Raw genomic sequence first — 25,883 nt, 5'->3', positions numbered from 1 at the left:
ATATTTTGTTATCACAATCAATTACAAAATCGTAGCTGCTGACATGTTCTATGATTGTGGTGGGTTTCAAGGTCATTGGTTTTTAGCCCACTTGGGACTTTAGTCCCAGCGGGCTGTTGCGTTCACTTTTCGTCCGTCGTCCATCCGTCCGTAGACGGAAAACCCTCCGTAGACGGAATCCCGTTATTTTGGTAAGTTTTGAAGACGCTTCAAGGTAATGTCTTGATATTTGGGTTACACATGTATCTACCCTAGACACATCTTAAGCCTAAAAAACTGGCCCTGTCAGAATCAAGATGGCCGACTAGCAGCCATTGTTCGCCAAAATCAGCACTTTTTACACATTTTTGAACTTTTTGAGGGAAATTTTGAAGACGCTTTGATCAATTACCTTGATCTTACGGATATATGTGAATCCCCCCAGGGCCCATCAACATAACAAAAATTGGGTCGGTCGGACTCAAGATGGTCGTCCTATGACCTTTTTAGTTCCCAAAAATGTTAATTTTGGCCCGAAATCTGAGTCCTGTAGCTTCCTACTGGTTTGCCATTTCTCATTGCAATTTGTGATGGGTATTCTTTGGAAAGGGATGTTTTATACCAGAGACAGGTAATTTTCATCAGCCAATTATGACGCAATTGGCGGCCATCTTTGTGTCACCAGTACTCATTCATAAGTGGGAAAAAGTTTTTCCACATTATATTGATACCTAAGCGTATTTTGCTACCACAATCAATTAGAAAGTTGTAGCTCATAACGTGTTCTATGATTGTGGTGAGTTTCAAGGTAATTGGATTTCGTATATGGCCACCAGGGGGCGTTGAATAATACAATATCTTCGCATTTCTTTATTATATTCGTACCTATGCATATTTTGTAACCACAATAAATTGGAAAGTTGTAGCTCATGACATCATCTATGATTGTTGCGAGTTTTAAGGACATTAGTTTTTCTATATGGTCACCAAGGGGCGTTGAATAGTAGAATAACTTAGTATTTCCTTATTATATTGGTACCTAGGCATATTTTTTCTTACCATGATCAATTGCAAAGTTGTAGTTCATGACAGGTTCTATGATTGTGGTGAGTTTCGAGGTCATTGGGTTTTGAATATGGTCACCAGGGGGCGTTGAATAGTAGAATGACTTAGTATTTCCATATTAAATTGGTAACGAGGCATATTTTGTTATCACAATCAATTACAAAATCGTAGTTGCTGACATGTTTTATGATTTTGGTGAGTTTCAAGGTCGTTGGTTTTTGTAAATGGTCACCAGGGGGCGTTGAATATTGAAATTGTAGATTGTTGAGCATTTGAAACCACTTCCCAAGTGGGCATGGTGTCCCTGGACCTTAGTTTATAAAGTCACCAGGGGGTGTTGAATATTGAAATTGTTAGATTGTTGAGCATTTGAAACCAATTCCCAAGAGGGCTTGGTGTCCCTGGACCCCTAGTTTAATTAAATTGGAATCTCCTGATATGTTCCGAATGGATACTTGTGAATATTTAATGGTTTTGAGGTACACTGGAACGTTGGTGAGGAAATCTAAAGTTATAGTTTGCTATGAGCGTTTTATCTGGCCAGCAGTAGTTAGCCTAATACTTTTATTTCAAATTTTGCCGCATTTTTAAGCATCTGTTTTCATCCCTGGTTGATAGTGCTGATTATGGTTGGCCTGACTTTTGGGGTCACTGACCAAGGGTTCTGACCCTGAAGGTAACCCCCAAAGTTTGCAAACTTAGTTTCATTCGAAACCTTGTGAAAATAGGTTTCATAGGATATATGTATATACATGTATTACATATGTGACATATTGTATAACAGGGTAATCCTTAATATATACTGAGTTTTCCTCATCAAGGTCCAAAATCATACAGGCTGAAAGTTTCTTGCTGGTTAAAAGGTTAAGTTGAAATAGATCAAATTTGCTTCGAACAACTGACTGTTCCAAAGTTGGACTTAACATGCAAATAAAACCTAGCATTAATTAGGCTGGATTATTGAGTTTGAGTAATTTTTTTTCAGATTTCATTGAGGTACTTCCTAAGGTTTATGAAGCTATTGATGAATGTTTGTTTATGACTTTTGATGGAGAATTTACTGGTATGTTTTGATAATAATAATAGGTGTCTATGACCTTTTTTGGATATTTCAGTGGAGGAAAACCTGGCATTATCTTTGACATTTCATTACATCTATGTAAACATTATTATTTTTAGGTCTAAATAATGGCATGTCAAATATCAATTTGTATGATACAACCGAAGAGAGATACAAGAAACTCCGGCATGTAAGTGGTATTTTGTCCCATAGACTAAATATGTTTTCCTTTTCGAATGCTCTGTTTGGGAGTCAGGATTCTTGTGAAAAATTGTGAAAATTCGTATTCATGTGAAAAATGTGAAAATTTGGGAACCCATATGAAAAAAATGAGATTGTGTCTCCATAATAATGTCTTTTACATTTTTTTGTAATGGTGTATGTAAATATTTACTAATACTAGTTGGTAAGTATGCCGGGGTGCGACAAGCAATTGCTCCCTGTAACGATGTTGTGTTCTGCTCATAATTTATTATTAACAAGTTCCAGGCCATGAATTTGATGATGGCACTGATGGCATTTGCTACTGGTTGTAAAACTACATCACGATCATATGTTACATTGTATAAAATCAGAAGAGGTGGTGGCAGTTCAATTTATAGCTACCCCTATAAGGCACACAGTAATTAGGCATATAGCCTATTCATTTATTCATTTTAGGCCAGGAGTAATATAAGAACACTGCACTGGTGTCCACATAAAGAAATTATTCACACATTAGATTGAGATTCGAAATTGGGGACGAAAAAAAATTTCCGCATCCTCCTAAAGTATGAATCGATGAAATTACAAAATACTAAACGAAATTAAGAAATACGAAACAAATTTATGAAACTACAGAATGCTTAAGTATGAAACGGAATAGGCCTACGTGATGATATATAGCTACATAGCAGCGATAATGGGTTTCTGCCTAACTGGTTCATATACGTCTCACTGGGAAGCGTACAAAGATTTCGTCGACATAATTCTAGCCCATAACATATGACTATTGCCAAGAAGCGCAACCTGGATCAACATTATGCTGGATATGTGGATATAAGAAGTCCGTTTGTTAAAGCATCGAAGCAATACAGTCCAACTTGTTTATGTCTCAGATGGAGCGCGCGGGGCAGGGCCGTCTATATTTTGCTGACTTATCCAAATAACACTTACACAGCCCAACGTTTTTCAGTGTGTAAACGCTGTCGTACTCAACATGCTGAGGACAGTGAGGAATTGAATTTTAGCAACCTTCGATTCGGCTTGATTCGAGCAAATGACCTTAATTGACTTCACAGAATTTGATTATGAGTTAAGGATTTTCTAAATTTTTGACAAATGCTTTCTCTAGTTTTGAGATCAATTCGAATTCAACTCTTGTATACATTAGTCAGATATTAGTCAAATAGATTTTTATTTTATTGAAAGAAATCAACTGACGTTCAACAAGGTGGAGTTTTCATTTATCTTCGGATAGTTTGTCTACCCCTGATGATACAAGCATTTTGGCTACACAGTTTGAAACCTCAACCCTTTATCTACGCGCGCCAATTAGTCAGCCACAGTCGATTTTCATGCCATCAGACCTCCTCCCACTTGTAATTAAGCAATCAAATGTAATAATAACTAAGTTATATAATATCATAGAGGAGCGAAAGAAAGTATAATAAAAATCTTAGGAGACCAATTTAAATCATGCGTTTGTCGTAAAAAATCTATAACTACTGTCTCGCAGAGCATAGACACCATTAAGCCATGTGGAATTGGTATTTTAAGGGCTATTCGGTTTACTCCAAAAAAGTCTCTGATAAACTTAAAAAGCTTCATATCAAGGGTAAGCCGCTGGACTCTTGACGCCCATGTACGTTTAGGACAACTAATCCAAATATTGTAAACATGGCAATTGAAAAAAATAATTACACAAAATGTCAAGTACTTACAGCATCCGAGACAGCTGCGCTTAAGTTACGACATTGACCAAAAAGCTTGATTCGGAACGTACACTTGCACACTGTGGTTAAAATTTATTTCCACTAGCTGCACGAATCTGCAAAGCCAAACGAATTGAAGACCCTAGTGACCAGTTCATTCCAGGAATAATAGCTGGAAAGAAAGTACTCAAAATAAATAGTCGTACAGAGTGTAAACCAGACCCTGACTAACTACCTAGGATTTCGGGTAGAAACAAGAAAAGATCTCATAGTCAGACGTCACCTGCTATCATCAGTCCCAGTTGTAGCCAACTGACTAAAAAGGACAGGATCATTTCTGGTGACTCACCGCAGTTACTGCTGTTTGAAGTGTATTCTTATCCATCAGTCTATGACTAACAATCCATCTTCATCTAATAATTGTCAGTATTTTGATGAAAATAACTTTGAATTCGATAAAAGTCAATTTTCAATTTGCACTTTTAATATCCGAAGTTGCAACAAAAATTTCGATTCTTTCACTGACTACATCAATTGTATAAAATCCGATTTTTCTATCATAGGACTTACTGAGACTTGGAGTAATGATAATGCCCATAACAATGATCTTTATAAACTACCTGGCTACAATAGTATTTTTAAAAGCCGCTCGAATGATGTAAAGGGTGGTGGCGTTGTCCTTTATTTCAAAGATGATTACGAATCTATAATACGCACAGATCTTTCTGGTAAGAATGAGGTATTTGAATCCCTCTTTATTGAAATTATTTGTAAGAGTAAAAAGAATAAGATTATTGGTACTATATACAGACCTCCGGGGCTAAGTATATCTACTTTTTTAGTTGAATTTAATTTACTATTAGACAAGCTAAATAGGGAAAGAAAAGATTGTTATTTGATTGGTGATTTTAACATTGATTTACTTCAATCAGAAGTTCATGAGCCTACAGAATCATTTCTAGATAATCTGATAGCTTCATCCTTTTACCCACTTATTGATAAACCAACCAGGGTGACTAATAATTCATCCAGTCTAATGTTGAAAATGTATTTAACTCGGGCATATTATGTACAGATATTTCTGATCATTTTCCAATTTTCACAATGTGTGATCAACGTAAACGTGTCTGCAATAATTGTACTTACTCAACTAGAAACTTTAGTGATCATAATATTGATAGATTCTATAGTAGCTTAATAGTGTGTGATTGGTCGGCTTTTTATAATGAAAATGACCCACAAAGGTCGTATACTGTATTTATTTCTAAATTTACTCATTTATATGATACATGCTTTCCATTTATCAAACGCATGAATGCAAAAACCAATAAGTCTAAACCCTGGTTAACTACGGGCTTGTTAAACTCTATTAAATATAAAAATCACTTATATAGGAAAACACTTTATAATTCAGATATTGCTTTTAAATCCTGTTATTTAGAATATAAGCGATTATTATCATGTTTATTAAAAACTGTTGAAAAAGGTTACTATTATACTCAGTTATTTGGTGTAAAGAATAATATGAAAGCTACGTGGAAAATCTTAAAAACAGTAATTGGAAGTAACTCCGTCAAAGAACAACTACTAGCTTCCTTTAAGCTAAGCAACGTAACTGTCAGTGGTAGTTTAAACATTGCAAATGAGTTTAATACTTTTTTTGTTAATATCGTACATCCTTTAGCAAATATGATCCCCGAGTCTGAAAAACATTTCAGTTTTTATTTAAATCGTCCTAATAATGAAAACTTCTTTTTCTTCCCAACAAACTCACTAGAAATTGATGAAATAGTAAATAAATTCTCTGGAAATAAAGGTATTGGCATTGACGGGATCTCTATGAAAATAGTTAAAAGAATTATTGATGTTATTAAATATCCACTTACTCATATATTCAACAATAGCCTTCAATCTGGAGTGGTCCCTGCTGAACTCAAAATTGCTCGGGTGTGCCCTCTGTATAAAAAAGGTAAATGCGATTCCTTTGACAATTATCGACCCTTATCTATTTTACCATATTTTTCTAAGATACTAGAAAAACTCGTTCATAAACGTTTGGTCGCTTTTTGTGATAAATTTGAAATTATTGATCATAACCAATTTGGATTTAGGAAAAATTACTCAACATCAATGGCATTAACTCGTATATCTGATGAAATAGCAGCCAATATTGAGGAAAGAAAAACAACGATTGGAAAATTTTTGGATTTGTTTAAAGCTTTCGACACAGTAAATCACCGTATTCTTTTGGATAAACTTAATCATTATGGTATTAAAGGCACAGTACTTAATTGGTTTCAAAATTACTTAAAAGATCGCAAACAAATAGTCCAGATTATAGATACTAATTCTACCACTTTAGATATTGATATTGGAGTACCACAGGGCTCCATTTTAGGTCCATTACTATTTACACTATACATAAACGACTGTACTCGTGCATCCTAAAGTTAATTTTATTTGCTGATGACACGAATGCTTTCTATAGTGATCATCTCGTTGACCGCCTGATAAAAACGATCAATACTGAACTTTCGAAACTAGTTGTTTGGTTTTGTGCCAACAAGTTATCAATTAATATTAGTAAAACTTATTATATTATATTTAGTAAAACTTTTGTTGGTAATACAAAGATTTATATCGATGATCATGAAATTGAACGTGTCCACACTACCAATTTTTTGGGGGTTTTAATAGATGAAAAACTGTCATGGGATGATCACATAAAATCTGTATGTAAAAAAGTGTCTCATTGTGTTGGCGTTCTTCATCGTTTTAAACACAAGTTGTCTTCCAATTCTTTACGTACCTTGTATTTATCCTTAATAGACCCATATCTTCAATATTGTAACATTGTTTGGGGAAGAACTTCTGATTATAAACTGCATCCATTAACAATTCTACAAAAATGTGCTGTCCGTTTGGTCAGCAAATCCCATTATTTAGAACACACTGATCCAATTTTTGCTGGGTTTAATATACTTAAAATTAAGAATATTAACAAACTCCTACTAGCTATTTTTGTACATAAATTCGTCAATTCAAAATTGCCAAGGACCTTTCACAACTATTGGAACTTCAATTATCAAATTCATAGTAAACCTACGCGTAATAGATTTAGAATTAGATTGCCTTATTTTAGAACTGTTACTAGAAAATCTTCTGTCAAAATATCCGGTCCCCTATTATGGAATACTCTATCTGAATCAATTCAAACTATTCAAAGCGAACCTGCCTTTAAGTGTACCTACATTAAATCATTATTCAACACTTAGTAAATTTTCATTCTATACAAACCTATGTTAATGTGTAATATGTGAAACTTTTTTTTTTCTTTTCGCCTGTTAATTACTTGTGTGCATGATGTGTGAGTGTGATGAATGTGGTGTGGATGCTTCTGGGTGATACGGCTTAGATAGACTGTTTCAGTCTCTCCATGTAGCCCCATTATCCTGTTACATTTTTCTTCGTCTAATCATAATTATTATAACGTTCAATAATGTAACATCGTAATGAAAATAAATTTCAATTTCAATTTCCACTGGCTCTTCAAACTACATTTAGTGCCTCAATCTATTCTAGGCGTATCCCCCCAAAGAAGCTAGCTAAATTTAGGCATTAAGACCGTAGATACCGGGTAGCCAACAATTATCATTGCTTCATTGAGTAATCATTTGCTACCATATGTACTCAATAAATCATGTAAAACATTCCCTGGTTAAGGGATTCTCACCTTTAATAACATAAACTCTTCTGCCATCGTTGTCATTGATCTGAGTCGTCGAGTAAACGCGGAAGTAATATTCCGCATGGATATTCCGCATGGCTATTTCTGTCCATAATACTTGATTTGAGACAGAAATCTTCAGGAAATGTAGCCTATGTCAATTGATTTACGAATAGAATTAATCAATTGACTCATTTCAAATAGAATTAATCAATTGACTCATTTTGATCATGGTTCCGTGAAATTGATTAATGTCCTAAAACTGGCGATAAATTTTAGCCGAAAATGATTTTTATCATCCGCCATGTTGTTTCGTTGCGCACTGCTGTAGTTATTGTTCGTAGGAAATAAAGGATCCGGACTGATGTTAGTCCGAATCCGTGATTTACGGTTGAGTTTGAAGTTCAAGTTCGTTCGGTAATTTGTAGGCTTTTCGGGATGTACATTTATCAATGGATGATGATGCTTGCGGCATTCTTATTTGCTCTTTAGACCCAATAATTATGCAGAATTAATTCATAATAAATTACAATACGCAATGTTCAGGCGCTGAGTTATATTACTTTTATAATTTAAAATTACGTTTATTAGCTGTTAGTAGTCAAATCTGAGAGGAGTTACAGTTTATGAAACATTTTTGGCTGGAAAGTGGAAAATTTATGATAAAAATAATAATCAACAGAATAACAAGAGGGTTTCTGCGAAAGCAGCAGAAACCCTAATTAAGAATTGGCCATTCTTTCGCGGGGCCTGCTAGAATATGAAATGAAATATGATGAAATTGTCATTTCGTCTCATGGAGCTGGTTAAACCTGCCCATCTAGTTAAATGTGACAGGGTTTTGTGCCGTGGCTGAGTCTACAGGGTTCGTAGTGGGCCTTGAAATCCTAGAATTATCCAAAACAAAGCCTTGAAAAGCCTTGATTTCAGCACTTAAGTCTAGAAAATTGATTTTGGAGCCTTGAATATCAAGAAATTTGCATGATGGAAATTTTGGTAAAATGGTGATGATGTTTTTTAATGCACATTATATAAATCGATGTTTTCAATATTAGTAGACTCTATCAATTTGATGGTTTTCGGGCAGGCAATCTCAGGTTATAGAATTGATTTTTTGGTACAATTACCAGATACTGATACAAGGTACTAGACTGAAATAAATTGTTATGAAATATCTTTCAGGGAGCAATGGATTTTTTGTTGTGTCAATTTGGACTTTGCACATTCACTTACAACAGTACTCTGAAAAAGTATGTAATTGGCCTTATAGCCTCATGTATTATTTTCTCTGATATTTTCAATGTCTTAAAGGGGTCATGAAGAGGTTTTTGAGATATGGCTAAAAGTTTTTGTCATCACCAATTATAACTTATTTATTGATTTAGTGGTCGAGAAATTAATTCTTAATTCTTTAATTAGTGTTAAAACGAGACTTTTGATCGGCCGCGCTGATTCCTTCCCAACCCGGAAATGTGACGTCATTCTGAGAACCCAAGCCAAAACAACATGGTGTAGTGTATAGAAACAAACAGCGAATTAAGTGCAAAATAGTGACTCAAATACATCAGATTCCAATCAAATGTCTGAAGTTTAGGAAGCCAACAGTTTTTATTAAAAGACAGTCAAAATCATTCCATTTAATTTGGACTGATGCCTCAGAATGAAGCAATTTCTGACTGTAGTACAGCATATTTCTAGGTCGTGGAGCAGCGAGCATTCATCATTTAAGTCATTCCCTATTTGTAAAAACCATGGGGAGGGGATGACTTTATAGACATCGCAGATATTTCTGTGGGTAGAGATATTTTTATCCAGTACTGGACCATAAAAGCGTTCTGAAACCGTAAACTTGTTCGTGAATCCCAGCCCAGCCTGCGCCATCCCGGCCGTGTAATAGTAATGTGTACATACAGTCAGTATGTTGTACAAACTACAGCGATGTGGGTCACTGGGGAAAGCCAGTACTATATGTGGAAAGCGCGTATCTCTTCAGTCTTAACTACTAGGTATTAAATTCACAGAAATAGCGTCACTTGGCAGAATAAAAGGCTCTCAGATGATAAAAACATAAGTTTTTTGTATCCAAGTTTATGTGTGCCGTAATATTTGCGAGAATCCTTCCCTTAAAAAGTGTGAAGCCTCTTTACACATATGCTGGGTGTTCGCTCTTACGGTCCATCATCTTAGGGCCAAATCTTTGGTTTTGGCTACTAAAATTTGTCGCTGCCTTTGTGGGAACAATTCATAGCTACACACAGCTAAGGCATTTCAAAAGACGGTAAATTAGCGCGATATTCAGCGAAAATGAACATTGTATTATAACGCTTCTGAGTGTGCTGTAGAGGAAGTGTTCTCAGAATGACGTCATCAACATCACCGCACAAACGCGAGCGTCCTGTTGCTAGGGCCATTGCTACGGGCTTTTCTCGAGTTTGGATAAAGATATTTAAAAAATTTTTTCACGAGACTACTATAGATGCATACGGTGCATGTTTTATACGAAAAAAATTAGATTTAAAAATATTTTTCAAAACCTCTTCATGACCACTTTTACGTTCATGCGCTCTATATAAATGTTACTACTTTCAGGTACTTTTGCAAAGCGTTCAATTTCTTTGTGTTCCCTCGACCATTCAGCAGGCAAGCTCCTGATCAGAGATTTCAATGTCAGAGTTCAAGTATTGATTTTCTGTCAAGTCAAGGCTTTGATTTTAACAAGGTTTTTCATGAAGGTAATAACAGAGTGCTTGTTTTAATAAGTAAGCCAGAAAAACTTTGTTCATGATTCAAGTGAAAAGCTTAGATCATTCTCTATTGAAACAACATATAACAGGGATGATAATTTTCCGCCGATCGGCGGATTTCCGCCTTTTCAATCAATTCATATCCGTTGAAAAAATGGGGGGGGGGCTAGGATGATGACTGGTTTTCCAGCATTGTAAGGATAGATTGGCATGACCATAAAAGCGTTTCCGGATATATTTTTAAATGCGATCATTCAGCGGCATTTGTATACGTACAAAGTTTTCTCTGTCGGCTGGCCGACCGCGTGTCTGGATATATGCACATGTATCTACATTATTGATTTTTCACCGAGTGGTGGTTGTTTTTAATACGTACATGCTTGTATTTTAAACACGTGTGCGTAGTGTGACATTGCGATATAGAATCATGTGGAAAATTGTTGAGAGAGTTGGGACGATTGACCCTAGGACAGTCGACCATAAAGAATTTAAAAAAAACGTATGGAAGTGGGATTGGCTGGAGAAAACGGTGGATGGGATTCCTCTCGCCGACTTTGTGAGGAAGATAGACATACCGGGGAAAGCTTATTGTCTCTGGTGCCAAACAGAAATAAAATACGGAAGAAAGGGTCGAATTGCGCTTGAAAACCACGCTAAAACACAGAAACACGTTGACATCGTCAAAGAATGGAGATCTAATTACGTACTTCCAGGCAAGTAGGCCTACGTTCACATACCACACAAGTTTATTTTTGTAAATGAAATTAGACGATTTTCAAGTTTTTCTTAAAGTGTAAAATCAAACCGAATAAAGAACTAGAATTTGCATTCACTTTCAGGTAGTTCGGGAGCCGATGTTGGTCGATCTTACGGGATCTGCCCAATATTCCAAAATCTGAATAATGAACAACAGGCCGTTACGACGACCGCTAAACCTAAAGTCCCAATATCGGACCGGGTCGTAAGCCAGGAGGCTTTAGTTCTTTCATATATAGCTGAAAACTCATTGCCGTTTTCTCAGTCTCCAAAATTGATTGAGTTGGCAAAAACACTTGCCATGGATTGGGCAGCATTAAGCAAATTGTCTATGGGTCGTTTAACGGCTTCATATAAGATGCGACTGGGTCTGGCGCACACCACCGAAGAACAGTTAGCGGATGAACTCAGAAATACGTTCTATTCACTAAACATCGACGAGGCTACAAGCCAATCCACAAAAAAAGTTCTGTCGATCCTTGTCCGTTACTTTAGTGAGAAGGAGAGACAAGTTTTTGTCAGACATTTGGCCTCATGTAATCTTATTTCTACCACTAGCGCATCTGTTTATAGTGCTTTGGTTGAGGTTTTCCAGCAGCGTGATTAAGATTATAACCGATTAATGTCTGTCCTCCTCGACAGCTGTAACGTCATGAGAGGTAGTAAAACTGGCTTGGAGATGTTAATAAAGGATAATTTGGCCCAGCATTTGCTTGACATCGACGGTGATTCGATACATCACACTCACAACGCCGCGAAACATTTCACAAGAATTTGATGGATTCATAGAGAAATTGATAACCAATATTGCAAGTGATTTGCATTTTTCTAAGGACATAGAAAACTGGCTCCAAATTATCCTTGAGCTCTTGGGCATTGGGTTTTCGATTGCCCGAGCGGTACGTTGGAACCCGATGGCTATCGGTCCATGATGCGGCGTCAGACCTTCAGGGATGAAAATCTTCCGCGGATTTCCGCGGACAAGGGGCCATTTTTATCATTCTTGAGATCAGTGCAAATCCGTTGAGAAATGGGGGGGGGGGGTGGACTCTGTGACATTCTCTCTGAATCAGACATTGTTAGCGATAACATAGGCGAACCGAACCGTAAAAGCGTTCTATTTTTATATCGCTACGATGTACGATCAGATTGTGTGTGTAAAAAAAATCAATCATCTAACGTGAAAACTATGAGAATCGTTATCCTATTAGCAATGGACCGCGCCGGCGTTGAAATAAAAATTCCTGTATTGTATATTAATAACTGCTGTACTATGGATTTATACAGAAAGTCAAAATCGTGTATTTGGCTGTAAATCGTGTATGTGTTGACATATTTCGCAAATTTAACTTGTCTGAACCCACGAAAGATGCGATTGAAAAAATCTATGTTGCTGCTGCCGCCAAATGGAAAAAATCTGACAGTGGAAGGAAAAGAAAGAAAGCTACGAATTTTCGATAAACTCATCATTCAGCGTAAAAAGCGTAAGCTTTATGTGCATTTTTACGCGGCGGTATTGCCAGTTCTAAAAAGATATGTACTCTTATTCCAAACTGTTGAAGAGCCATGTGTCCACAAGCTCAATGATGAGCAATGTCAATTATTCAGGGATTTCTTTTTTCTTTGTGTTAAACCATCTGTGATTCCTGAATCGGATCGAAAGTTGTCTTCTCTGATAATCTCAGAAAACCTCCTGCCAACCACTGAGATGTTCATAGGCGAATCTGCATCCCAAATAATTGCGGAGGAAAATAAATCATCCCAGTTTGTCAAAGACTTTCGTGATCGTGTCGAGAGGGCCTATCTCAATACTGCCCAGTACCTCGCTAAAAAAATGCCTATCGACAATAAACTTCTCCGGTATATCTCGGCAATAGACCAAAAATGCCAGCGACTTGAAACGGCACTGAAATATATGAAAAAACTCCCATTAGTCGTCAATGTTCTGGCTAATGAGACGGAGATCAACTGTTATAAATTAGAAGTGCATAAATTCCACTCGGATTCCAGTCTGCCTGCAGCAGTTGATAAAGATGGAAAGCAAGTTAGAATCGATTCCTGGTGGGCTGCTGTACATGATTTGGGCAAATATCCATACCTCTGTCGCATGGTATTTCTTTACTAAGCTGTTTCAGTTGCTCAGTTGTCGAGAGCTCGTTTAGCATTATGGGCGAAATTCTGAACAGCACAACCAATAGACTTCATGTCAAATCTTTCAGTGCAATCCATAGTGTGAAATACGGATTAGGCAAAACGTCAGCTGTAGACTTTTTCAAATTGAGAAGATATTCTTCATGACCCTGTGTGTCCAAATCTCGTTAAAAATATGAACACTGCAGCTAAACGATACAAGGATGAATTGCAGGGTGAAAAAGATAAGAAAGCGGCTCGTATGGAGGAACTCCAGGGTAAAGAGGTTAAGAAAGTTTCAAAACGCAAAACCCGCGAACAGTGCATCTCAGCTGCAAAGAAAGCCCGAGAGGCACATGTATCTGCTATGCGTGCAAAACAACTACAAGCTAAAAGACATAAGCAGATGGAACTTGTAAGACTATTAAAAAAGTAGTAATCTCTGGCTTGTCCACTATTGGAAAAACATTTATGTATTTTGTTGAATAAAATGATGCCGACCGACTGTACTGACTATGTACATGTAGTATGTTTAGATTGGTAATGATGCGTACATGTGTTTTATAGAATATTTTTCCAAACCTTACTTTGGTAGAAAATTCATAAGATAACCCACTGTTCTATTTTAGTTTTTTTTATGGAAATCTAACTTGTAATATCAGTACTGATATTAGTTCATTAATAAAGGATGCTGGAAAATAAAGTCTAATTTCAATTTTCTATTGCGTGGGCAAGTGATCGTCGCTTTCAAGAAGATTGATCAATGTGGGATTCGAACCTACTAGTTACATAATAGTTGTCTTTGCATCAATTATGTCCCTGCCGTCTTGGAACTAGCAGTGTGTTGTGTAAAACATGAACGATGTTTGATTTTTTGGCTTTGCTGAGTGAAATTTCAATCGGAAAATTGCTGAAAAACGATCCGAGACGATGTGAAAATCAAAAATTTTCAGGGGGAGGGCCCGCAGACCCCCCGTAATTACTTCGCGCCTAGGGCGCTCGTTTCCGCCTTTTCAACATTGGTCTGTTATCATCCCTGATATAACCAGATCAAATACTGACAGCAGGGTGAAGATCTTCTGGTTTTTTCTGGTCTATTTTGGTCACGTTTGAGTTCATTGCAAAAGCATTGAGAAAAATTGGTTTTGAGCCCACTTTTAATCCCAGTCGGTTATTGCGTCCACTTTTCATCTTTCATCTGTCCCTTCATTTTTTAGGCCAGCCGTTGGCTGAGCCTATTACTATACAAATGGAGCGAATTTAAATGACATGGTTTCCAGAGCAAAGGCTCTTTGTCTGTGCAACTGAGCATATATTCATACAAATCATTCATTAAAGCATTTTCCATTCTCCAAACTCTACGTAGCTGAATTTTGAAAGAGGGCCTCGTTGAAATTTATATGACCTATGCGAATATCTGATCGCAAAAATATTGGTTTTGAAAAACCAATCAGAGTGCAAAGACTCCTCTATGATTGGCTTATCCACAGAGATCAGCAGGGGTTCAGGTGAACCCGCGGTATCATCTACCGTATTACTTCCGGGTTTTAGGTTTTATTTAAGATCTAAAATTGTATTTCAATATCCATTTCTGTGAAATCTTAAGTTGATTTGGTTTTTTGGGATGAATATTTTTATTTGCACTACAGAAAATATCATTGACAATTGTGCAAAGTCCGGGAAAAATAGCTTTTTCTCAAATCGGATGGATGACCTTGATATGCAAAAAGAATTTTGTGCAAAAAAATATCAAATCCAATTCAATTTCACTTTTTTGAACAAGGTAAAACAGCAAATCCAATTGTCAACGCTTCAAGGTACAATTGAAAACAAATCAATGGCAGTCCGTGCAGCTGCCAGATGTTACACTATTATGCCCGGAGTATTTGGTAATGATATAAAAGCGCTGCGCTGCAAATTTATATTTAGAATTTATGGTTGCGTTCAACAAGGAAGATGTGTGATTAATAAAATTAGTCATTGTTCCATTTCAATCCACGCACTGTGATAACCACTTTAATAATATCCAAAACATACAGCTACGGATTTGAACCTAACTGGTATCACTCTATGTATCTAAGATTTGGATATTGTCGGAGCCATCCTTTTCAGCAGTCTTATTTTGTAATTAGTCAATGCTGGAAAATGGGCCTCAGATGCACCCTTGAAATTTCAAAATTTTCTTTGGGGAGGGCCTCCAAACACCCCTCCCCGTGAGGGGCTCCGCACCTTCAGTGCTCGCAACTGCTGGCTAAGCCAGCAGTTTGCCTAATAGTTTTACTTATTTCCGCGTTTTTCAAACTACTCCGTTTTCATCCCTGTATGGATTCAACATGCACTGGGGCTGTAAATGATTCCCTATCTCAAAATTCTCATCCCTATAATCGTATCCAATTTCAATCCTTACCTTGCCTAATTATTCGATAAAGCTTTTATACTTCGAGCTTCAGGACCTTGGCTTTGGTCCTCTAGTTTTTGGAATGCCGGTGCCTTTGACATATTCATGGGCAACCTGTGCTCTGATTGTTGTAAACAAGCAAAGGATGATTTACCAGGGTTATTCTCAATGATTATAGAACAGACTGTCTCTCAGCCAGTCTGATGAAAAACAAACTTTGTCATTCAAACCTACCGGGGCGGGAGAACCAACCACATGTATCAAGTTTTCTAGTTAGAAACCTTGTGAACGTGACTCAAGAAGAACCATTGATAGCAGGACAATGATATTACATAGTATGATTACCCCTAGGGAGAGAATGTGCCCTATTAATTTTGGGTTTCAAAGGGCAAGTCACTAGAGATCATTAGCACGTAAATGTAATTCAAGAAGAACCATTGATAGCAGGACAATATTTCAACCAGTATGATTATCCCCAGGGAGAGGATGTGCCATATTGATATTGGAGTTCAAGGGTCGAAGGTCAAGGTTAATGGAGGTCTTTTACAGGAAACCTTGTAAACGCAATTCATAAAGAACCATTGGTAGCAGGAAATATTATTTGATATTGCATAGTATGGTCACCCATAGGTGCAATAATGATTTTTGGATACCAGGATCAGGGTCTTGGGGTCGCAGGGGACGTAATACATAGTATCAAATTACCTTGTGAAATAAAATTTCCACTCGACAAGTCCCTATGTCTATGACAATAACCTTTTCTGGTTTAAAATAACTGAATTGATGATAGCGCCAGGTGCGCGCGCATAGGCAATTCCTCATTATTTGTATAAGGAGGTGTTTAAATTGTTCGATTGTCTAACATTTTGCCAAGTGAGCATAGTTTCTCTTGGACCCCGTCTTGTCTTTTGATGAAACTTCATAGAGTTACTGGTGTAGGTGTTTTTTACTAGTGCGCCTGTCATTTGTCCAAAATTTGCAAGGCCCCTTGTTATATTTCAATACTATTATATTGTACTATTATTTATTGTTCCCCTGACTACTTGCCATCTCTTCTTAATTCAGTTAAGTAATGTACTGGTTCGTGTATTTTACTTGTTATTAATTTCAGGAATTCCATATTTAACTAAGGAGGCTGAAGAATTGTTACGAAATGGGCTTGAACAAAAACACCAGCTCAACATGGATTTATATGCATCTCCGGCTTTTACAACACCATCTGGAGATGGGGACTCAACAGCTGCCAAAAGTCCTGCTATTATACCTGATGAACAAAAGGAATTTGTGGACAGTATTCTGTACGAAATTTATATTCAAAATATCTCTTACATTTGACAGAACTAGTTGAATATGAATAACTGGACATTTTGTCGTCAAATCCTCAGGTAGCATGGCATATCACAATGATAATGTTGATCTCACTTAATGCACCCGTCAATCAATTGGATGACCCCTTAGCTCGTCCACTCAATTGTGTTTTAATGTACTCTGTACATCACTCGATATCGAAGTACTGACAATAAGAAAATTGATAAGATCGTTTCTATGTCCAATGGGTGGACCCACAAAAAGTACATGTGTTTGGGTAGACTGATTTGAATAGGCTGATTGACTTTTTAGCCAGTTTCCTCATTGCTATAGTCAACTGAACCTTGTGTACAAGAAAGTGTTCATTGTTCACTATAGAGAGATTTTCACAGAGATGAGATTCCACGCAGATTTCGGTATTGAAAAAAATCATTTTTCCAAATAGTCCAAATATGATGTAAAAAAAAGGGAAGGGGTGATGATGGTCTCAGTCACTTAGCTGTTCTGGCGCAATTGGTAATCGGGTGAACTGTAAAAGTGTTCCGCGCCTGTTTTACTTAATATGTCGCGTATTGCATTGCAACACTGATTTTGTGTCTACTACTGTGTATGTGTTTTATCAATCAGTTGCAGACACGTGCGCACGGCAACAGTAGTGATGAATATAGACCTACTGCTGTTGCGGCACACGTTGAACGCCTTCAGATATTATACACTGTGTGATGATTTTTAGTGAGCATTTTAACTGCAATAATTCAGGGCTAGACCTGTTATGCATGAGATGCTGATTGTCATCAAATGAAGATATGCCACATTGGAAATAGCCAATACTTTCCAAAATATAATAGTTGTTTATGGGTTTAAGGTCGCTCTAAGTGCTCGGAAAACGCTTTTCTTGGGGAGGACCCCCAAACCCCCTGAAATTGCTTCGCGCCTTCGGCGCTCGTGAGCACTGATGTCTGGGCCACGTGTATAATTCAAGAAAGAAAAAAAACGCAGATTTTAATGGTCGACGTTCTCATCTCTGCGTTCAATGTGCAGTGTATGCAGCCAATATCAAAAAGCATCAAGTTTGTGAAACATTTAAGTCCACCTCGGTGGGCCACATTAGGACCTTTGCATATCTTGTCCCGCAGGGTGTTGCATTTTGAAATTGTTGGATTATCATGCATTTCACCAAGTGGGCAATGTTTCCGTGAACCCATAGCTTGTATAATGACGTATTAAGTGCTGTTTTGGATGTTACAGATCTAAAGTTGAAGAATTTCTTGACAATTCAACAGAAGAATCAATGGATCTTGAACCCTGTTCTGCATTTCAGCGGAAGCTCATATATCAAACAGGAAAACTTAAGTAAGTTATTACAAATATACTAGATGGGGTCAGCTTTTTTAGGATGGACATTTCAAACCACTTCCCAAGTAGGCAATGTGTCGAAGGAGAGGTTAGGTGTCCACTTATAAGTTTAAGGTTTTTTCTTTGCTTCGCTGCAATTTCATTATCCGCATTTTATATACACATATATTGGTAAATTTCTGGTCTCTAAATGGCATTTCATACGTACCGAATTGTCATAACAAAATGACGACATTTTTCACTTTTACATATAGAATCCTTATAGAATGGTCCTGAGAGTAACTTTCTGTTAGCTCTTGGTGGCACAAATTGTAACCACTGTATTCACGTGCTTCATCTAGCCAAAAATAGAGGGGCGGTCCGCCCCGCCCTCGAAAATAGCCGCCCTTGTGCCCTTCAGATGTGTCCCATGTTCGCCCTTGTGCCCTCATCACTTGCCGTAGGTCCGCCCTCCTGCCCTTTTCAGTCGTGAGTAATGAGTCAAAATTAGCCGTCGCATCCGATTGTTAGTAAGAATCCTGCAACGGCTATGAAATATCTCGTATGATAGTAGCTCATGTGATCAGTGGTTATATTTAAATGTACTGCAGTCAGTGTGCATCGTGTGAAAACGTGCCTCAGATGCGTGGCCTAGTTTAAGTTTCCAGGAAATTGGCTGACTTCCAAACTACTGCCAATCATTCTAGCTACTGCCGTTGTAAAGCTGGTAGTGTATATTCGATGGATTGTTTCGTTTTGAACACATCCTGATGCTCTGGATCTTTTTATCTAGACTGTTAGACAAATTTTATATATACAAGGTGAAAAACTTTGTTCGGTGAACTCCAGAGAGACTCGCAGAGACAATTAGTTTGAGTAGCCTAATAGCAATAATGTGTTCTTAAGCTGGCTGCTTACCAATTATCAACAGTTACTTGCCAATCACTAACACTATCAATTTAAATCAATTAATTTGATATTTCTAAGATTAAGAATATGCAATTTCATGTAGGCCTATACACTATTGCTGGCTTTTTTTCGCTGTATCATTTGCTTTTTGGAATTGCTTTTTTCTGCAATTTTTTTGTCTGCAACTGGTTTTCCAAATCATTTTGAAAGCCCTATCTATTGATTAACTTTTGTTCATTGACAGGCATAGGTGTAAGGATGTACTGTAGTCAAGTGTGTCACTCATGGCAAAATCAGTTAAACATAGTTTCTAGTCCTCAATTGTAGTAGGGGGTACCTCGATGCTATGCAATACGGAACATCGCAGGTTTCCCCTAAAACAGATGTGAGTGCGTTGTTATGTGCCCTTGCACCAATGGAATCACGCACAAAAATGCCCTTATTTGAAATCAGCACCCTGCCCTTTTTAATGCTAGATGAAGCACTGATACAATGCTGATATCTTGTCATTAGGAGGGAAACAGGTGTTGGAATAGATATGGAAAGTTCCATCCATCAGCTCTAAGCAGTTAGAAAGTGCTGGGAGAAAATGTGCAATATTTCAATGAATTTTTCCCAATTCTACTAATTGATGCTTTACCTTGTTTCATGACATCACAGGGCAAACAGAAGGGCATCACTTGGAAATCCCTCTAGAAGGGGTTTCCCATTGACATGATTATCAAGAACTGTTGTACCATGTACTGGTGACTCATTACCATGTATTGTTCGGAATTCTCCCAAGTTAAAGTAGTAATTTTGTAATTTGAATTGTAGTTAAATCAAATGATGTTTGTAATGTGGCACTACCAATATTATTTTATAATTGCTCCGGCAGTCAAGGTTAATAACATCGCCGCATTTGATTGGTTTAGATTTCCTCATCTGTATTGTTGAAAAAAGTTAAGAATAATGGGTGGCTTGTTAATACTGATTGAGCTATGTAAATTTCTCTACAAAATTCCAAAGTTTGGATGAAAAACTCAGCCTAAGATGATATATTTAACCATATACCAGCAATGGAAGATGTCCATGAAAGATGTATCAAGCTCAAGTAGTAGCCCAATCATGAGCCGAAAATATCCGCTCTGTGTTGTGTCGACTCTATCCTGCTGATCTCCCAGGAAGATCTGGATCTGGATGGAAGCCCCCAAGAAGAATCCCATATCTGTTATTTCCTGTGAACCGTGAATCTCCATCTTGGAAATCCCACTCGACGATGGTTTAGGTTCGTTCCAATCCTTCGTGTGTGGGATCGAAATGGCCAGCTTTTCATGATCGGCAATCCGTATTCCTTCCGTATTTATTGCATAATAACCCGCCTATTAGGCTATTCAAGTTTCTACCCATTACTGCCAAAACTGATTGTCTAAATAGTTGATAACTTGGAGGCAATTTTCTATTTCAATCAAGGTTCTGTGACACCGTAATCGAAAAATAGATAACGACTGCATAAATTATTAGCCTTATTTCTTAAAAATTCGCTGCAGTTGGCAGTGAATTTGGCATAACATAGCAGTGAATGGCAGTGAGGGTCAGCAAGGAACTCTCAACTGTCCACCACTATGGTTGACACTAATGGCAAGTGCGCATATTCTAAGTCTTTAAGATATGGACTACCGGGGTAGGCCTGTAATGAAATCTTTATGAATCATAAATGCCTAAACCTTAGAGTTTATTTTTACTGACTTTTAATTTTGATACTGGATTAAAAAAACACAATCATGTAAATTTAGGAGAGTCTGTTACAAATGGCTAAACTCAAGAGTATATATTAACTGACTTGTAATTTGATACTGGATTTAACAAACACCATCATGTAAATTTAGGAACGGTCATATTAAGAATTTCGTGTCTTGTTGAAGTTTTCTATGAAAACCTTAAAGATCCATCATTCAGGTGACAATCAACCCTACTTGAAAAATAACATTTACGCTCGAGATATTAAAATCCGTGGATATCTTGGTAACTTAAATCTTGATCTTTCTCCAGAAAATAATCAGTCCGGAATATTGGAGGATGGAATTTTTGAGGGACCTCAAAATTGAAGGGGACCGCCTTAGATGATAATAACATTTAGTATTTCTTAGTTATAAAAAGATTTTGTACGATAATTTCAATATGATATTCAATGAGTTATCTTTTGTCACCTTTGATGAGTATTTGCTGTCTCATCAGCTTTTAAGAGGCCGTTTGAATGATCGGATAAAGCAGCGAACATGATCTTAATTCTCTACGAAAGATCGCAAAAACGCTAGCTCGTGGTGATCAGGAAGAAAAATTGCTTGTATAAGAACTTATCTCTTCTCTCATATATCTTAAGACTCTGTTTATTTGACTGCTGTTTTTTTGCCAAATACAAAGAATTGTAAAATACAGCCAATATCAAATATTTTTGTGTCACACTTTTTTGTCATTCTTCCCAGAGCCAGAGTTGTCTAGTCATTTTTTCATCCGAACTTACAGCATGCAAGTCAAAGCTAAGCTATCGTAGTAAATATAATTGTATGTTCATCTAGATACTAGAAAGGTAAATCACTTTGCCAGTGGCAAATTATTAAATCAAAATGCATGGTTGTGAAAGCTGTTAAAGGCAAGATCACTGAATTCTAACCCCATAATTTGTTTTTTTTTTTTAGATTTGGCAGTAGAATACACTTAGAAACAAAATCTAGCAAGAGATCTGGTAACAATCGAGAACGATACATAGTAGTCAGTCGAATTGCTGGTGAGGATGATTTGTTGCTAAAAGAGAGGCGCAGACAAGCTGAAGAAGTGGTAAGTATAGTCCATAAGCATTATTATGTCAACCATAGGCTGAGCCTATTGCTATACAAATGTAGCGACATTTAAATGATAAGAAAAATGGCCCCTTGACTGTGGAACTGAGCATCCATACAAGATCATTCATTAAAGCATTACCCCTTCTCCAAATCCTAGAGTGCTAAATTTTGAAAGATGGCCTCGTTAAAAGCCTTTTCGCAAAAATCTGAACGCAAAAATATCGGTTTTAAAAAGCCAATCAGAAAGCAAAGACTCGTTTATGACTTACTTAGCTGAGACATCAGCAGGGTTCATGTGAACCCGCGGTTTCATCTACTATTTTACTTAAAACGAAGATATGGAAGTTAATTTTATTCATCAAAAACATCAAATCTAATTTAAAAGAGCAAATGCCATCAAAATAGAATATAGTGTAAAAGTTATTTTCAAATGTGATACATTCACAAATATCAAATGTGCAACTAGCTTGAATTTTAGTTCAGCCATTACTGAGATATATGACTTTTAACACGTTCGCTGCTGCTGAGGAGATAATTCGTCATGGTGGGTGAACCGCAGTTTGCCATGACGAGTAATATCGTCATTGATTCAAAGTCATTTTATAGCGTTATGAATGACCTGGCAGAGGTGAGAAACCAGCTAAGAATTATCTGGCAGTATGGAGAGACAAAGTTATCTATTATCTATGGGGGTAACTCAAGTCTGGAACGCACTTGAAATTTTTTCATAAGAATCTTCAGAAAGCAAAGAATTTTAGCTTCTTTTCCGGACAATATTTAGAGAGCATATAACGACTAAAATCATTCTATATCATTTTTACAATGAAACTTTTATTCTTTTAGATTTCTATTTGATATTTCACACTTTTCACTGGCAATGGGGACAAGAAAAATTAAGAATCTCTTCACCATTGTTAGTGACCAGTTATCTTGTCATGTGATTTTTTATACTAAAATAGATCAGTATATTGATTCATTAATGTACAAATAGTGCTGGCAGCATTTAAATTGTATAATGTCAAAAATTAGCGTTGGCAATGGCAACCGGACCTTAACCGCTGGCAGCGAACGTGTTAAATCAACAATTTCAGAATATCCTCACTGTTATTTTTTATGTTAGCAGGTGAGTGTTTCTGAACGTCATCTCACGGCTTCTCACTTGTCTATTTCTATTTCTCACTTGTCTATTTTCTATTTTTTAATTTTTTTCAGGAGGAACTAAATAAAGAAGTTGGATTTTCTCAAGTTATCAAAAGGATATCTGATTCAGTAATTGAACAATTTTCATACCAGTAACCAAGGATGATAATTTTCTGCCATTCGGCAGATTTCCGCCTTCTCAAGCAATTTTTGTTGTTTAAATGGGTCCAAAAATCGAATTTTTGCTAACAAATGAGGTTATAACTTTGACACGAAGTCATGCAATCTACTATATTTATGTGCAAAATGTAGCTTCATCATGTGGCTAAAATCTGTTGGAAATGGAATTTTGAATATCGCGTTTATTTAAGAAATTACAGGGAGAAATTACATTAAAGAAATTACAAGGAGCATTTTGTTTCATAAAACGGCTAGAAGGCCGATGTACAACGTTACATTGAAGTAAAATAACTGCTCCCTGCGGTTGGCTGAGCTCCCGCTGTCAATCAATGTAAGGGCATATTTTATTGACGCAGACAAACCAGTCTATTAATCTACTCATCTATTAATCTGCTCGGTTCTAGTTTCTCATTTCCCAGTCATGGAAGAGTCTTATATGTTTATTTTTAATTTGATAGCCGTAGTATCGATTCCGTCTCGTCTCCCCATATATATTTCATTCTGCAAAAAACTGAAGATTCAATCGATACGCTACTTCACAGAAGATTATGCGCGCTCAATCGAATAGGCCCAAACCCCATGTATTGCCGCGATGATTGCTGATTAGATTTCGATGATGTTGTTCACCGAAATCAGCAGATTTTACACATCCATGAAGTGTTCAAGGAAAACCTTAAAGATGCATCAATCAGGTGGCGCCTATACATTACAAAGATAACATTCTGCGCCCGAGATATTAAGATCCGTGGATCTCTTGTAATCATTTCTCAGATGCAAGTTGCAATTCCGTTGAAAAAAATGAGGGGGGGTTGCAGGCCTCGGATTTGGGAAAATCAGACCTGGAGCAAGAGCATTTTAAAATGGCTAAAGCAACCCAGAGCATTTTACCAAAGACCATCAGCATTTTAGAATCCCAATTTGCCTCCGTAAATTGGAAAACCCACGGCAAAAAATGCTTAGGGGTAGAATAAAAGGAATAAAAGAGTTAACTAAAAACTAATTAAAGTCTTGCTAGGGGTACTTATATAATACAATGTCAGTTGTTGATTAAATAGAAAGAGTGAGAGAATCCAGAACAACATAGATACTTATTTGATTTAGATGTGATACAAATTAGGGGTAGGCCTAGTAATAAATCATAAAATTAATAAAAGATAAAACCATTCCAAACTAAATTTGAAGGGGATAATGCAATACTGAATTTAAGCCGATGGCAGTTTTTAGCCTTAAAATACATAAGCTAGATGTAATGAAACTCGCCCAATTACTCTTCTTCAGATAATTTAATTCACTGATTTGTCAATTCGTTTGTCTTAATTGAGGATGTAAAAGGCTGAAAAACACTAAGCACAATAGTCGCCAAGCCGATGTGTTTATTCATTGCCGTGACTATTCTAAGCATGCGATTATTGAAACCTGTATAGACAGACACGGCTCACTGCTGACTGCTGACGCTGCCCGTATTTCTTATAGATGTATGCTGGGCATTGTTTATCAGTAAATCTGGATGGAACTCTGACTGAAGTTAGATAAATAGGTCAAGTGGCACCGCTAATTTATATTTCATAATGCAGGGTCAAGAAGTGCGGGTGATTGACGGCTGACCTATATTGTGAACCAGGTGTGCCGCGGGTTATTTATATCACCTACGGCAATAATCGACGGCATTTCATTGCCGCCGGTAAGGAGACCAACCAGCAGCAGTGGTTGTGTAGCCAGTGGCAAATGCCGCCGCTGCCACCGTTAATTTCGAGGCCTGGGTTGGTTGGTGAGGAGATGACTGGTTTACCAGCATCTTAAGGATAGATTGGTATGACCATAAAAGCGTTTCCGATCTATTTTCCCGATCTAATGCAATCATTTTCGTTAGCGACTTAGCAAAGTCCGTTGTGTTATCGCATATGAAAAGCACTTCCTTTGGTACAAAATAACTTAGAAACGAGGCTTAGTTTCTCTTTGGAACTTTTAAAACATTCAATGCAGGGAGTGTCTATTTGAGTCAGTGGGGAAAACCCACTACCATGTATATTCATGATGAATCATCATGCAGTTGTGTGTGACGGAGATCGTATCAATAGACAGATTTTCATGAAAACTCCTGGTTTCAATCAAGGGGGACATCTTAGCTCTTGCGTATAAAATTGCAATGACCTCGATTAGGGGGCATCGTCTCTACGAGCGAATGCTATTTTTGAGGTATACAGGGAATTCCGGCGCTACTAAAATAATTATGGGAAAGCCTTTAATGGCGAACGTTTTGTGACGGGGCTCTCTTGTCGATCCTTTTAATGGCCTCGTCTGTCCAGGGGTCCACTCCACCAACCAACCTTAAACAACGAAAGACCTGCGGGAACTGTGTAAATTACATAAACATATATTTTACAAAGTGGTTGCCTGAAAGGCGACCGCCAACAAAC

The 25,883-nt window shown here is 37.1% G+C and overlaps 1 protein-coding gene across 8 annotated transcripts in view; it reads left to right on the top strand.

Annotated features, from left to right (window-relative positions):
* LOC141903160 (poly(A)-specific ribonuclease PARN-like) overlaps positions 1–25,883 on the top strand; it is a 139,182-nt gene that overhangs the window by 7,183 nt on the left and 106,116 nt on the right. For all 8 annotated transcript variants that reach the window (XR_012619054.1, XR_012619053.1, XR_012619052.1 and 5 more), the window contains exons 2-9: positions 2,030–2,107; positions 2,224–2,294; positions 8,927–8,994; positions 10,334–10,476; positions 16,884–17,070; positions 18,329–18,433; positions 22,003–22,141; positions 23,359–23,415. Coding sequence is in view for 5 of the 8 variants with exons in the window: in XM_074791170.1 (XP_074647271.1) it covers positions 2,030–2,107; positions 2,224–2,294; positions 8,927–8,994; positions 10,334–10,476; positions 16,884–17,070; positions 18,329–18,433; positions 22,003–22,141; positions 23,359–23,415 (848 nt within the window). In the remaining 3 variants the exon portion in view is untranslated. The remainder of the gene's footprint in view (positions 1–2,029; positions 2,108–2,223; positions 2,295–8,926; positions 8,995–10,333; positions 10,477–16,883; positions 17,071–18,328; positions 18,434–22,002; positions 22,142–23,358; positions 23,416–25,883) is intronic.

Source organism: Tubulanus polymorphus, chromosome 4 (assembly GCF_964204645.1).
Source record: "Tubulanus polymorphus chromosome 4, tnTubPoly1.2, whole genome shotgun sequence".
NCBI classification, from domain to species: Eukaryota; Metazoa; Nemertea; class Palaeonemertea; order Tubulaniformes; family Tubulanidae; genus Tubulanus; species Tubulanus polymorphus.
This window is presented reverse-complemented; position numbering and strand designations above follow the sequence as displayed.